Here is a 13,327-nt window from a genome sequence, read left to right as displayed (position 1 = left end):
TGATCAGAATACTGCTAATAGCTTGATCTGGGGCAAGATCAACTCCTCTACTTATTGCTACAAGGTTTGGGCAAAAGCTCACTATTTCCCCACAATAAATCAGCCTCATCACTCCTTGCACAGCATTTGGAATCTCAGCATTACTCCTAAAGTTATATTATTTCAGTGCTTAGTCCATCGAAAAGGGATTCTCATTTGGAAAAATCTCATTTAAAGATGCAAATTGGCCCTAACGATTTAAAGGCCATAAGATTCAGTCGCACCACCTCTTTGGCTGTGAAAAAGCTTCTCTATTTGTATTGATATTTCTATTTATTTGCTTTGGAGTTTGGATTTTTAACAGGTTAAATCTGGAAACCTGTACTCAACCTTGGAACTCTTGCTACAACAGTTCTTTAAAAGGCAAACCTCGAAACTAAAATTTATGGTCCTCTTTACCCCTTTTTTACATGTGGTTTATTAATTATTTGGCTTGACAAGGATAATAGGATTTCTTAAGATGCTGCTAATTTAAAAAGCTCTATCCAACAGATTCAAAATGCCATGGTGGGAAATGTCAAAGCTCAATTCAAAAATCAGGCAAAGCTCTCCCAAGCAGAACTCAAATCTCCTCAAAAATAAGGAAGCTTGAAAGCTTTCTCAGTACTATCCCAATCAGCTACGCTTCTCTGGATGTTTGTTTTCGTTGCCCTGCTCTCTACTATTATGGAGCTTCCAAATCCTATCCCAACACTGCTGGTGGCTGTGATGTGCTGTAACTCAATCCATAGCACAAGACCCCAATTTTTGCTTAAACATAAGGTCTGACAGTAATAATGCCCCAGCCTATGGGCTGCATGTTTGACCTTCCTTTTGCTGTCAAGGAAAATCTGAGACCCTCGATGTCTAAGGAGATCCAAAGCTGATAATCCAATGCCTCTTGGCCAAACAAGTCCTCAAACCTATCCAGCTTCACATTGTACTTACTCAAGTTAACAGACCTTCAAATTTTTAATCAAATCAGCTAGTATAATATTAATGGTATGACTTTTCCAAAGTCCATTAATTATTGCATCAAATTTTGGTTGAAAACTGTATGTATTTTTAATTTCAACATTTCAGGATCACACTCTGTGATCCTTCATCAGGAAGAGAACATTAATCAGTTGGAATGCTAATTCAAGCTCTATGAAGCTTGAATTAGGGTCTATGAAGCTTGCACCTAATTCAATTCTAACATTGCCTGAATAAGATCTATAAGTCTATTATTAGGAGTCTAAATTGATAAGAAAAAAAAAATTGTGCTTTTCACTTTCTCACTTTGTTTTCAAAAGGTTTACCCTTATGTTAAACGCACAAACACTATTTCTCAATATCAGTGTGAATTTCCAGCTCCAAAATACCTGTAATTAAACAGAACAAGTATGGTTTCTCCTAGAAATGGATTTTATTATCTTACAACTTGGAGCTCAACCAGCAACTAAAGTGGTGTTTCTTCCACAGCCTTATCAACATTGCTCATTCCCTTCTTAAACTATTGTTGCTTGAAAGTTCAAATTTCATCACACCTATGAATGATGTCTACCTATGAAGGCAGGTGTGCCCCTAAATGGCCACATACCTAGATCCATGCCAATTGTGTGGCAGCATGCCAACCCAAACAACTTCAAAACACTGCCTCACCTGGGAACATCCAGGTTTTCTACGAGAGGAAACCACAGCATACAAGGGTAGGACACCCATGTCATTTGGTCAAACCTGATTCCCCAATGGCTTTTAAAAAGCAATAACTTAAGACAAGCTAAAAAACCTAAAACTTAAAAGTATTCAAATAATATTATATCTATCTATAATGGTCATCTTCTATTCTTAGTAGTCATCTTAGTTGTCGACTTATTTAGCTATTTAGCTTTTTAGTTGACTTGTTTAGTTTGTTTAGTCTTTTAAGTGTAACTATTGCTTCTTTTATAAGAACGCTTAGTTTGCTTTTTAGTTTTAAGCTTTTTAGCTTTATTTAACGTTTTAAGTTTTCTTAAGGTTTAGTTTAACGGTTCATTCTTTTTAGAACACCATCTCATAATTCCTTTATATACGCTTGTATATTCGTTATTAATTCATCCATTAATTCAATATCATTCGATTATTGATTCAATTATTTTTCATGGTATCAGAACGGGTCAATGGGATTTTTTTAAGTTTGGTGAATTTTTTAATAAAATTCATAAGCTGCTACCTGGATATAATTTCAAGAAATTTTTTGAAGATTCTTTTTTATGAAAAAAAATCATTAGGGTTTCTTTGGTGAAAGTTTGCGTGTTCGTCGACCTGTTTTTTCTTCTGGGTGGATTTTTCAGATTTTTGTGGGTTTCAATGGTTACATTTGTTGTTGGGCGAAGTTTTTTGAGGGCTCGTGTCTGATTTGCAAAGACTTTTCTGATCAAGGGTTGAGCTGCAATTTTCTGTTTTTGTTTTCTACCGCAACGGGTCTGCATTCGTTTTTCGCACTATGGATTTTCTTCCACGCCTGCACCTGGCATCTGCCTCTTCCATAATGGAATCGCGATTTTTGTTTTCTGCTGCCGCGTCAGAGAGTTGGGGCGGATTTTTTTTGGTCGCGTTGTGCTGCATTTTGTTATGTGCACAATTTCACGAAAATCTATTCTCAGAAATCACGTTTTCAACGGGTTCTGAGGTGGCAGCAAACTGTAGCTGTTTTTTTGTTCGATGCGATTTTTACAGACAGCAAAGCGATTTTTTCGCATTTAATTCTTTTCCAGCGGCTGTTTTTTATTTTTCAAATGACACAAAAACGAATTTTGTGGGCAACGGCAGTGGGTTTTTAGCGGAAATTATCTGACCATCCATTTTTCTTGCACCACGTTTTTCTTAACCCCGATTTTTTCATGGTATGAAAGACTGGACTGGCGGCAGCAATTATTATTCCGCGATTTTCGCGATTTTCAGCACTAGCGCCCAGGGTTTTACCCTTGGTATAAGGCTTCATTCGAACTTCCTGTGCAATTTTTAGCCTGCATACCCCTCTGCCGCAATCTAGAGTTTTGCCTTAATATTTTTTTACATTTTTTTAATAAAAAAAATCATCTTTTTTTTTTCATCAGAGGTATTTATTTTCTGCAAATTGTTCTTTTTCTGATTATTTTCAGGAAATTTTCAGGTTTTAAATTTGCGAGAAATTTTAATTTCAGGGTTTCTCAGCAATTTGCGCATTAATTTGTGCCTCAAATTCCGTTCCAGGGTTTTCAATTTCTTTGAGCAGCTGCTTCTATTCTGATTTTTAATCAGATTCTTCTGTATTGTGCCTTCACTAGGTTGACCTCATTCAACCTCGGTTTCCATGATGGCATCGTTGACCAACATCATGTTGTAACACGATCAGAAGTTCAAGCAACAACAACAACACTTGGAAACAATGCTTGATGACAATATTTGAATATTGTTGCCTTGATCAAATTGATTTGGACTAGACCTCTCGTCCTACAGGTCCCAAGGTTTTCACGATTTTTACCTGAAAAAATTGTTTGTTGGTTTTCTGATTTTTCTCCACAAAAAATCATGGGAGGGATTTGCTTGATTTTTTCCTCAAATATCAGGGTTTTGCTGTGTGATGTCTAGTGTTTTGCCGCGTGACATTTTAGGGTTTTCACGATTTTTTCCTCAAAAATTGTTCGTTAGGTTTTCACGATTTTTTCCTCTAAAACTGTTCGCAAGGTTTAAAAATTTTTCCTTAAAAATTATCATCTATTATCCGCAATGTTCACGTGGGATTTTGGTTATCTGGGTTTTACCGTTTTTTCCACAAAAATGACGATTTGTAACTTCAGATTTCTTGGTTTATCGATTTTCTCCTTAAAAATTGTGAATTCTCTTTTGGAGGGTTCCTGTTTTCAAGGTTTGACGGTTTTTTCCTCAGAAATTATACTTTGTTGCAGTCAAGTTTGGGTGACACCTGGAGTTGCTAGGGCGAACATATGCAACCGTGGTATCTTGCAATTTGTTTTGGAGTTGTTGGAGCAAACAGTGCTCAGTAATCTTCTACAAAAGGGTTTGCTGATTTTTCCTCAAAATCATGGTTTCAAGCTTCAGCAATTCGCGTGTGCCAGATCTCTAATTCGCGTGTGAGGATAACATCAGCTTGGATAGCTTCCAATACTCTTGGTCATTTACATTCTGCAGATCCTGGGAGGGTCTCCATAGCAGCAAAGTGTTATTTGCATTTGTGATCAAACCACCTGCAGTGTCTTCTGTAGGGTATTGAGTACAATGACCATTAGGGAGGGTATTAAAATAATATTATATCTATTCTATAATGGTCATCTTCTATTCTTAGTAGTCATCTTAGTTGTCGACTTATTTAGCTATTTAACTTTTTAGTTGTCTTATTTAGTTTGTTTAGTCTTTTAAGTGTAACTATTGCTTCTTTTATAAGAATGCATAGTTTGCCTTATTTAGTGTTTTAAGCTTTCTAGCTTTATTTAGTATTTTAAGCTTTTTTAAGCTTTAGTTTAACGGTTCGTTCTTTTTAGAACACCGTCTTGTAATTCCTTTATATACGCTTGTATATTCGTTATTAATTCATTCGTTGATTCAATATCATTCGATTATTGATTCAATTATTTTTCAAAAAGCACCTTACATAACCTAAAACCAAAAACAACACTAACACCCTTACCTCTCATTCCTCACTCAACCAAACTTCTTCTACTACTGCTCTTCGCTCAAGGATGAACCTTTCAAGCTTCATTATATCGCCATAATGCCATTCCTATGCCTCTACAAGTGTTCCCTAGCTGCCTGGAATATCAAGGAGCATGCAACAAGAAGGATTATTCCATTTAAATTTTTTTTATTATTTTGTTTTTAAATTTAAATCTCTACAACTTTTTTCGAAATTTATTTGTGAATAATTTTAATAATTGAATTGATTTTTCCCAAAAAGTTGTGGCATCCTAGGGTTAGGTTTTTTCATAAATGTGTTTGTTTTAAACAACATCCTATGAGGATGCACTAAGGACTTGGAGGCTTGGAAAGGTAGTTCCTTTTCTTAAGACTTTCTCCATTTGGTGATTTATAATTCAAAAATATTCATTTTAAGAAAAAATGCTGAAAACTCCCCCAAAGAGTTAAAAGAGAGAGAATTATCATTGCAAAGAGACTTTGGGTGGAGGGCAATTCTAAGTTGCTGATAGGGGCTTTGCAAGGTCGAGCTTTAAAGCATTAGTGGCTGGGAGTGGCTTTTAATGCAATGTCTGTTATTATAAAAGACTTTGAGGCCATCTGATTCTCTCATATCAAGTGTTCTAGAAACAGTGCTGCGGACTGGACTGCCAATTTTGGTGTAAACCTCCTTGCTCGGGAGGCGGTCAACAATAGAGTTTGGTGGTGTGATTTTCCTTCTGCTATCTTCAAATTGCTGCAGGATGATATTAAATCTCATCCTCCTGATGTTGGCTGAGATTTTGTGGCTGCAGGCTTATTGGTTTTGTTCACATGTCGGGTGATTTTGGGCTGCCTCTCCTGCCATTTCCTGTCAACGGCTGTGTATGGTTCATTTGTTTTTTTGGTTCTTGAGCTGGCTTTGAGCCACTTGGTTATGGCAGTCTCTCGACTGCATTTCTTTTCTTGGTTCCTATATCATTAAACCAGGTTTTATTTGACAAAAAAAAAATCATCTAATTTGAATTTAATTTAAGTTATATAAAAAATTTAATAGAGATTCCCAAAATAAGCAAAAAAAAATTGCTGTCATTAAAACAGGCATCCCTGCATCCCAGAATCTTAAAGAAACATGGATTTTATAAACATAGTTCTGTAGACCAAGAGTCAACATAAGCTATCAAAACTGACTCATTTTCACTGCTGTGCAAACACATTAGGATGATAAAGAAGATTCTAAGAGGAGAGCCTTATTTTTGGCACTACAGTAATAGCAAAAATAAATACAATAGTCCATATTGTCAATTGGAAGCCCATTTATTTGCAACTACTGGCCAAAAAATCAAAACTTGTAGTGGGCCAAAGTTCAATCAAACATGAGTGGCCACCAACACATATTATGCATGCATAAAAGAGGAAAAGGAAACAAAGAAAGCAACTGAAAAGTGAAAACTCAATCTATTATATCACTTTATTGGGCCTTAATACCAAGTAGGTAACAGATGTTTTAGTTACTTCTAAGCATTTTGTCTTCCCCTGTTATCTATGATTATAATCTAGCTGACAGAACAGTGAAGTTAGTTTCTTCTTAGTTTGGTGTCTCCCCCATTCTCCACTTCTCTAAGTTCTAACAATCAAGCATTGCTTCACAGAGAAGTGTAATATAAGTACAAGATCATCTAATTGAACAATATTTCAGTTCCACCACTTTCAAATAGTTAAACGGCAATTGCAGTATTATGGCATACCAAAGCAAGAGCCTCAAACAAGACAGCATGTGATGCATTATTTTTGTTCACATTCTTCACAACATCAGTCCCCATCAAAATACGCTGTAGAACCTGAAACAACCAGTTACATTAGTCAGATAAGTCATGGATGCATAGACTAATTTGAAAACTATGCCTCAATTATGGCAATACTAACCTCAAATAAGGACCTTCTGATGTTTGGATCCTCAATTGTAGGAAAATATTGCAGTGCCCTCATGGTTTTGACCTGTACAATCAGTTTACACAAGTGTGTCTTCAACAACCATTCATACAATTGTGAAAAAGCACACAGCAAAGGGTCATCATAAAAAAAGAGTAATTTCTTGCAGAATATACAAAATGACCAGAGTCCAACAATTTGCAATAAGCACAGATGAAGTAAAGCTGATAGTTGACTAATTATGGCCATGCAATGATCCTAGCCAGATGAAAAGCAGAAAAATGATAGCCTTAGAAGAATGTATTGAAACAGTGTATATGTAAGGGAGAAGTTGCTTGTGAGTTGTCTGTGCGTGTGCACGCGCGTGTTTGTGTGCATACACAAAGTAAAGTCAATTGTTGACTAATTATGGCCTGAAACAATCTTAACCAGATGAAAAGCAGAACAATGATAACCTTAGAAGAATGCAATAAAACTGTGTATACGTAAGGGAGAAGTTGCTTGTACATATATCTATATATATCATAAACAGCTGATACAAATCAACTCAAAGCATCAAGCCTAGCCAGGTAGTTCTATCATCTCCAACGATGTAGGACATACACTCAGGAAATAACCATATTTCCACGAGGAAAACATGACATAAAAGTGTTACTTTTGCAAAGAAAGACACTTTGCAATTAATATCTCATTACTTCAAACAAATACACTTCCTGTAAGAAAATAGAAAATACAGAGTACGTTCTTTTTCATAGTAGAGCTTAAATACTAATTGGACCAAATAAAATTTATATAAACCAAGCACCTGGAACTTAAGGGGATGCAATGGGAAGAGTTGGAAAATGATAATATCACTATGGTGAAAAATAACTCCTTTACAAATGCAGTTTCTATTTCCATTAGCACTTCACTGTCATAGCTTGAGCAAATATTACAGGCTTCTTGGGTGTTTGGAGCAAGGAAGTTAATTCTTCTTTGAAAGAAACAGAGAGTATACCAGTGCATAAATTAGTAGAAACTGAAATCCCTTGATGAGGAGTTGAATCTCATTGAGAGTTTAAAGAGGGAACTCTGTGAGCCCAAAATGACTTATAGGAAGGTGACAATGTATGTAGGCTGTGATGGAATGATTACTAACAACATCCTACCCCGTATATAGGCCATGGATTAAAGATTGCAAATGAGCTTAAGGTCTACAATCAAGCCAATGGGATCTCTTTTCTCAGAATGTTTAGAAGGTTGCTGAGACAGCATTTCTTTTTACTAGATATTGATATATGTTTACTTTACTTGGCAACTTTTGTAATTATTGTTTCACACACATGGCAGGAGAATGCTGGCACTAAGGCACCAAATCATGCAACATATTAATACAAAGACCAAAATGTTAACAATGCAAAGGTAGAATGGTCTAATAATTATCTGCAACAACCTTCACCTCGGCCACAAGCAGATTATAGTGGCTATTTTTTCCCCAGCAAACTGGAGTATTTTTATCCACAATCAAAATAGTTCACTACAATTGACAAACCTGTGTTTCAAAGGAGGGCAATGAATGGGTGCATCAAGCGAATCATGAGACGGAGGCAGTAGTGATAGGAGAGGAGTGAGCCCATGAGTAGACGATGCCACTACCTATAGTGGCTTCTAGGACATGCACACAAGGGCCTCCATAGAGCACCTTGTGCTATGAAAGTGATCTCTCAGCCTTAGTTTGCCCTCACATTAGGTTTTTTCAAAGTTAATGACCCAAGGATATCCAGATTCCACATCAATGTCCTTTTCATACATGGAAAACACTTTTATGAATATAGACATATTTTCTAAATTTTCTTTCACCTTCATTCACAGGAATCAAAAACCATAATTTAGTGTTTTTCTATACCTGTGATCGTACCAAAGTAGAATGTAATTGATTTCTTTTGTATGTCCAAGTTTATTTAACGTGGAGTGGATACATTAAACATCTTTTTCCTACAGTTGGCTATATTTTATGTTCTAAAATTGCTGAGCTTTTGCTGGCTTCAAAATCTCATTATCATATTTTTTTTATTTGATTACTACCTCTAATCTTCCCTATTAGATATCTTTCGAGTCTACAAAGTGGGACCCAGTCTTTTTTCCATTGCAGAAATCATCTAATAAGTGAAGTGTTTGGGAGCTCAGAACTATGACTATAAAAAATGGAGATCGCTAGTAAAATAGGCAATGGAGTTGCACAACATAAGACATGCCAAAACAGGTAGGAAGGCTTTTTGTGGTGAAGGTCCTGCCAACAGAGGGCATAACCATCATGACAACCAAGAGATGCACATTTGGAGAAGGCCATGTCCATGACAAAAAGATTTTCGAGGACTTTGTGATGACCTTTATTGATGTCCTAAGCAAGAAAGTAATTTGGCTGCAAACAGATATACTGTAAGAATGGAAAAAGGGTATTCTTGCTGCCATATCTATGATCAAACTGCTGCTAAGCATGATATTGGAAGGGTATTGGAAGACTGGCACTGGAAAATAGTGCAATAAAATATATGTGGTTTATCACTCTGGGATTATTGAATTGCAATCTAGAGGAATATAGAAAATTCATGATCAGATAACCAGACCTAGAGAGTCTTCAAGAACATAAGGAAGGATTAACATACCTACTGCATAATAAAAATTACGAGAGAAAAATCATGGCTCCCTGAGCCCCTCAGGATGGATGGGTATAATTTCTTATTTTCTGTTTTCAATGAAAGGGCACTGCCCTCCTTGTTTGAATTTACCAAAAAAATGCATTGTCGTAAGTCATAGCAATGGATTAAGCTGGAGTTAAATACAATTTTGTTTTCCTCCAAAATATCATCTATGGGTGTACAAATTCTGACACTGTTGAAGCACTACATTATTTGTGTTCTGTTTTTATGTTTTCATTTTCATAATATTGATGTTCTGTTCTTGTTGGCTTGAAATCTCTTTACAAATCCTAGAATCAAAAATCTTTGAAAATGAGACATTTATCTCTATATGTAAATAACACACACAATGTGGAAAATTATTGCAAAGGAGCAAAAACAAAATACCGAGTGTGACTTTTGCTATCAAACCTGCAGCCATGGAGATGGGATTCCATAGTATGTGTAGTCCTGTGGAATGTCTTGGCTCCTTGCAAGTCGTTCCAAAATTTTCACACATTTTGGCACACAACTCCAGTAAATGTCAAAGTTGCTTGCAACTAAGGCCACAAGAAGGCTCATAACAGCAATAAGGACGCCAAGGTCTCGCTCATCAAGCAGTTGTGCCATGCGATCTGACCTGCTTGAGGTCATGCAGACACAAGTTTGCTCAGATATGTTGTGCATGAAATGCAAGATAAATACAGGTATTTCCATTATTGATTGACTTACCAGCCTTCTACATTGACAACATCTGGATTCTTTCGATATAGCCGCAGAAGACATAGAGCAGCTTTCTTCCTAACAAGTGGTCTGCAGCTACTAGAAATCTGACAAATATTCAGAGCAACTTACGTCATTGAAGAGTACTCTTATCAAGTTCCATTATGAACCCTCGATTGCATGCTTTTTGCTTACCAGTAATTTCTGGACATCAGGAGCTAATGACTCGGCAAACTCCTTACCACCAATATTCCCCACCTACATTCAGAAGCACACATAAACAAGGGACACATGAGCAGATTATATCTTAGTGCAAATTATTGTGACATCATCATATAGAAGCCTTACTGCAGCATCAAGTATTTAAAGCTTAGAAAAGAAGTTCAAAAGGACTAACAAGCTGGATATGATAGAGCAGCTTAAACCAAAAAAAGGAACTCTGTCTTCCTACAATACAAACTTCATCCTTCAGCTTATCATTCATGAACACATGTATCCCATAACTTAATTAGTCAAATTGATTTATTCATTCAACGACTTTGAAAAAGAAGTGATTAAAAATTTGGCAAAGTGAGCACCAAGAGAAAAGTTTGGCAAAGATTAGAGCATGAATAAGGATTGTCAAAAGAGGAGTGTAAGCAAATAAATTGGTAGAGGGAAGAGTAACAAAAAACTAGGGAAGGGGAGACTAAATAAGTTAAAGTTCAAAAGGTCTAGCAATCTGGATATGATAAGAGCAAACAAAACTACAAAAAAAGAAATTTGTCTTCCTATAATACAAAATTCATCCTTCAGCTCATTATCCACGAACACAAATATACTATAACTTAATTACTTAAATTGATATATTCATTCGATGATTTTAAAAAAGAAGGGTATTAAAAATTTGGCAAATTGTGGAGCAAGAGAAAAGTTTGGCAAAGAGAAGAGTGAGAACTAAAATTGGCCGAGGGGAGTAAAAGCAACTAAATTGGCAGAGAGGAGAGTACGAAAAAAAACTAGCAAAGCGGAGACTAAATATGTTAAAGGTTTATCAAGCTGATAACTGTTAAAAACAAACCCTATATGCTGATTGTATAGCCTTGTTGAATGCCACATGGATGAATGTGCAAGGATAAAATCTCTAGTAGGACCATCTCATTGCTCTAGTATGTCAATGATATAGATTTTGTTAAGTAGAATCATACAGATTTTGAAGAATCATTAAATCTTCAAACATGTTGTAAGAACTTATAATACCTGATCTAACAACAAACATAGAAAAGCATAGTTATATCCCATAATTTTTCTTAGACTATAAACCCTTTCATGGACATTAATGATAAATTGAACTGGAATGGTAGTGCTGTAGAAGGAATCTATGCAGGTTGCAAGGCCTTGGGGTGGCTACCAAATTATTGTCCAGATGCATAACTTTAGAGTACCAAGACAAAAGCAATATCATACAGTCTGGTAACAAGAGTCATCATTTACAGTTGTCAACTTTGAGGAGGTAGCTGATCTCAACTTGAATGGCACAAAATAAAAGAAATCCAAAACCAGTTCATTGCAAATCATTTTATAGTTATATAAAAATAGAGTACCATATTTTCCTCAAAGAAATCAACTTGGTTCCTACTCATTTAAAGTGACTATCCAAAATGATATAGTACCATAAAAAATAAACTATCTAAATTAAATCAATATAGACTTCCTTACAACACCCAACAATAATGCTGAAAAGAGTTTGGCAAAAAGACCCATGCGAATGGCTAAAGTACTGAATATTAATAAAATAACAATATGTTTGGACAACCTAGAATCAGACATCCAAACCAGAATTTCCAAGAACATTTCCAACTTTGGATTTGGAAGGATGGAAAAATTAATGACAAGAAAAAAATTTGGACCATAAAACACTGCCAAGCCAAAACTTCTATGTTACACCTACCTTTACAATATTGCTTGCTTCCAAAAGAAGTATAATCAACTGACATGGAAACACAAGTAGAGTGGACAATGCTATTCCTCATACACTTGTATAGATATCTAAAATACATCCATCTAGAAAATGCTGAGAGATTTTCCTGTCTGTCTTAAATAACCTCAAGACTGATACCTTTAACATCTTCTAGATAAATGTATTTAAGATATCTATGCCAGTTTACTCTTTATTTTCTATTCTTTTCTTTCAAAGTACAATGAAATTATATATTTATAATTTTATATATAACTTAATATTTTATTACTGTTTTATTTCTACTTAAATATAAAATTTTAATTACTGAATATTAACACCTATATACTTAAATGAAATAGTATTCAGGGCCGTTATTGTACACTGCTCATGGTCATTTTGTATTTTGTATACCCCTTTTATACTTATCATATGTATGTAAGCACAGTTTAAACCTGATGTATAAATCTGTATAGGGGTCGATACACAAGTCCTGTTAAAGGCAGGTATAGTTGGATGGTATCTATGACAGATGGTCATTTTATGATGCTGTAATCTGAAACGATACATGTAATGTTCTCCTCTTATATTTAATACAAAAAAAAAACTGAAATAGTATGCACTTTAACTTTCTAAATTTTAAATAAATTATTTACTTCATATTTAATTAGATAGATATATTAAAGTATTATTAAAGTATTATTTACTAAGGTGAATAGTTCTTTATTATTGTATTTACTTAAGTACGTAGTTATTTCAAACATGAAGCCCAATGGCAAACATGAAATCATATCTTGTAGACTTGTACCACAGGATATTTGTTGTTGTTCTTGAAAATGGACCCAACAAAGAATAAAAATTTGGCTGAGGTCCATAATTTTAATATGCAGGCCTATTCATAAAACATCATCACCTGGGCTTCAAGCCTTTCAAAGTAATCCCCACTACAGCCTCAAGGTGGATCCGCATGTATGCTCTTCCCAAGAAATTTGGTCTAAATATGTCCGAGTCAGTTGCTAGCTCTCTACATTAGGCAATAAATACTTCTAGACCCTACCATTGGAAGGTTCTATATAGTTAATACAAGTAGAATTAGATCTTTCTAAGACACTTTTGAATAACATCATTCCGAAAGCTGGAGAGATGGAATGGGAACAAATTCTGAACTACGAGAACATTCCTTTTAGATGGGCGGCTTGTCATAAATATGGTCACCTGATCAAAGAATGCAATTCCTAGCAAAAGGAGGACATGTAAAAGAAGAAAGGCCAAGAGGATGAAAAAGATGAAGATGGATTCATAAAACATAAGTGGAGAAGAGGAATACCACAAGGAGCCAAAAAGGCAAAGTGGGCTGATTGGGGTGAACCAAGGGTACATGCAAGACAGAAGTAAATTCAAAGAGATGGAAAGTGAAGAGCAAGCC

General features: G+C 35.4%; 1 protein-coding gene across 1 annotated transcript in view; it reads right to left on the bottom strand.

Annotated features, from left to right (window-relative positions):
• The window catches only part of LOC131068330 (AP-2 complex subunit alpha-1), a 69,099-nt gene that overhangs the window by 36,640 nt on the left and 19,132 nt on the right, over nucleotides 1-13,327 (bottom strand). Inside the window, exons 4-8 of the mRNA XM_058003506.2 lie at nucleotides 10,161-10,223; nucleotides 9,975-10,072; nucleotides 9,675-9,882; nucleotides 6,580-6,651; nucleotides 6,402-6,494 (exon numbers count right to left, since the gene is read on the bottom strand). Coding sequence (XP_057859489.2) covers nucleotides 6,402-6,494; nucleotides 6,580-6,651; nucleotides 9,675-9,882; nucleotides 9,975-10,072; nucleotides 10,161-10,223 — 534 coding nt within the window. The remainder of the gene's footprint in view (nucleotides 1-6,401; nucleotides 6,495-6,579; nucleotides 6,652-9,674; nucleotides 9,883-9,974; nucleotides 10,073-10,160; nucleotides 10,224-13,327) is intronic.

This window comes from Cryptomeria japonica, chromosome 11 (assembly GCF_030272615.1).
Source record: "Cryptomeria japonica chromosome 11, Sugi_1.0, whole genome shotgun sequence".
Taxonomy (NCBI): Eukaryota; Viridiplantae; Streptophyta; class Pinopsida; order Cupressales; family Cupressaceae; genus Cryptomeria; species Cryptomeria japonica.
The sequence above is the reverse complement of the archived record's forward strand: the minus strand, read 5'-3'. Positions and strand labels throughout refer to the sequence as shown.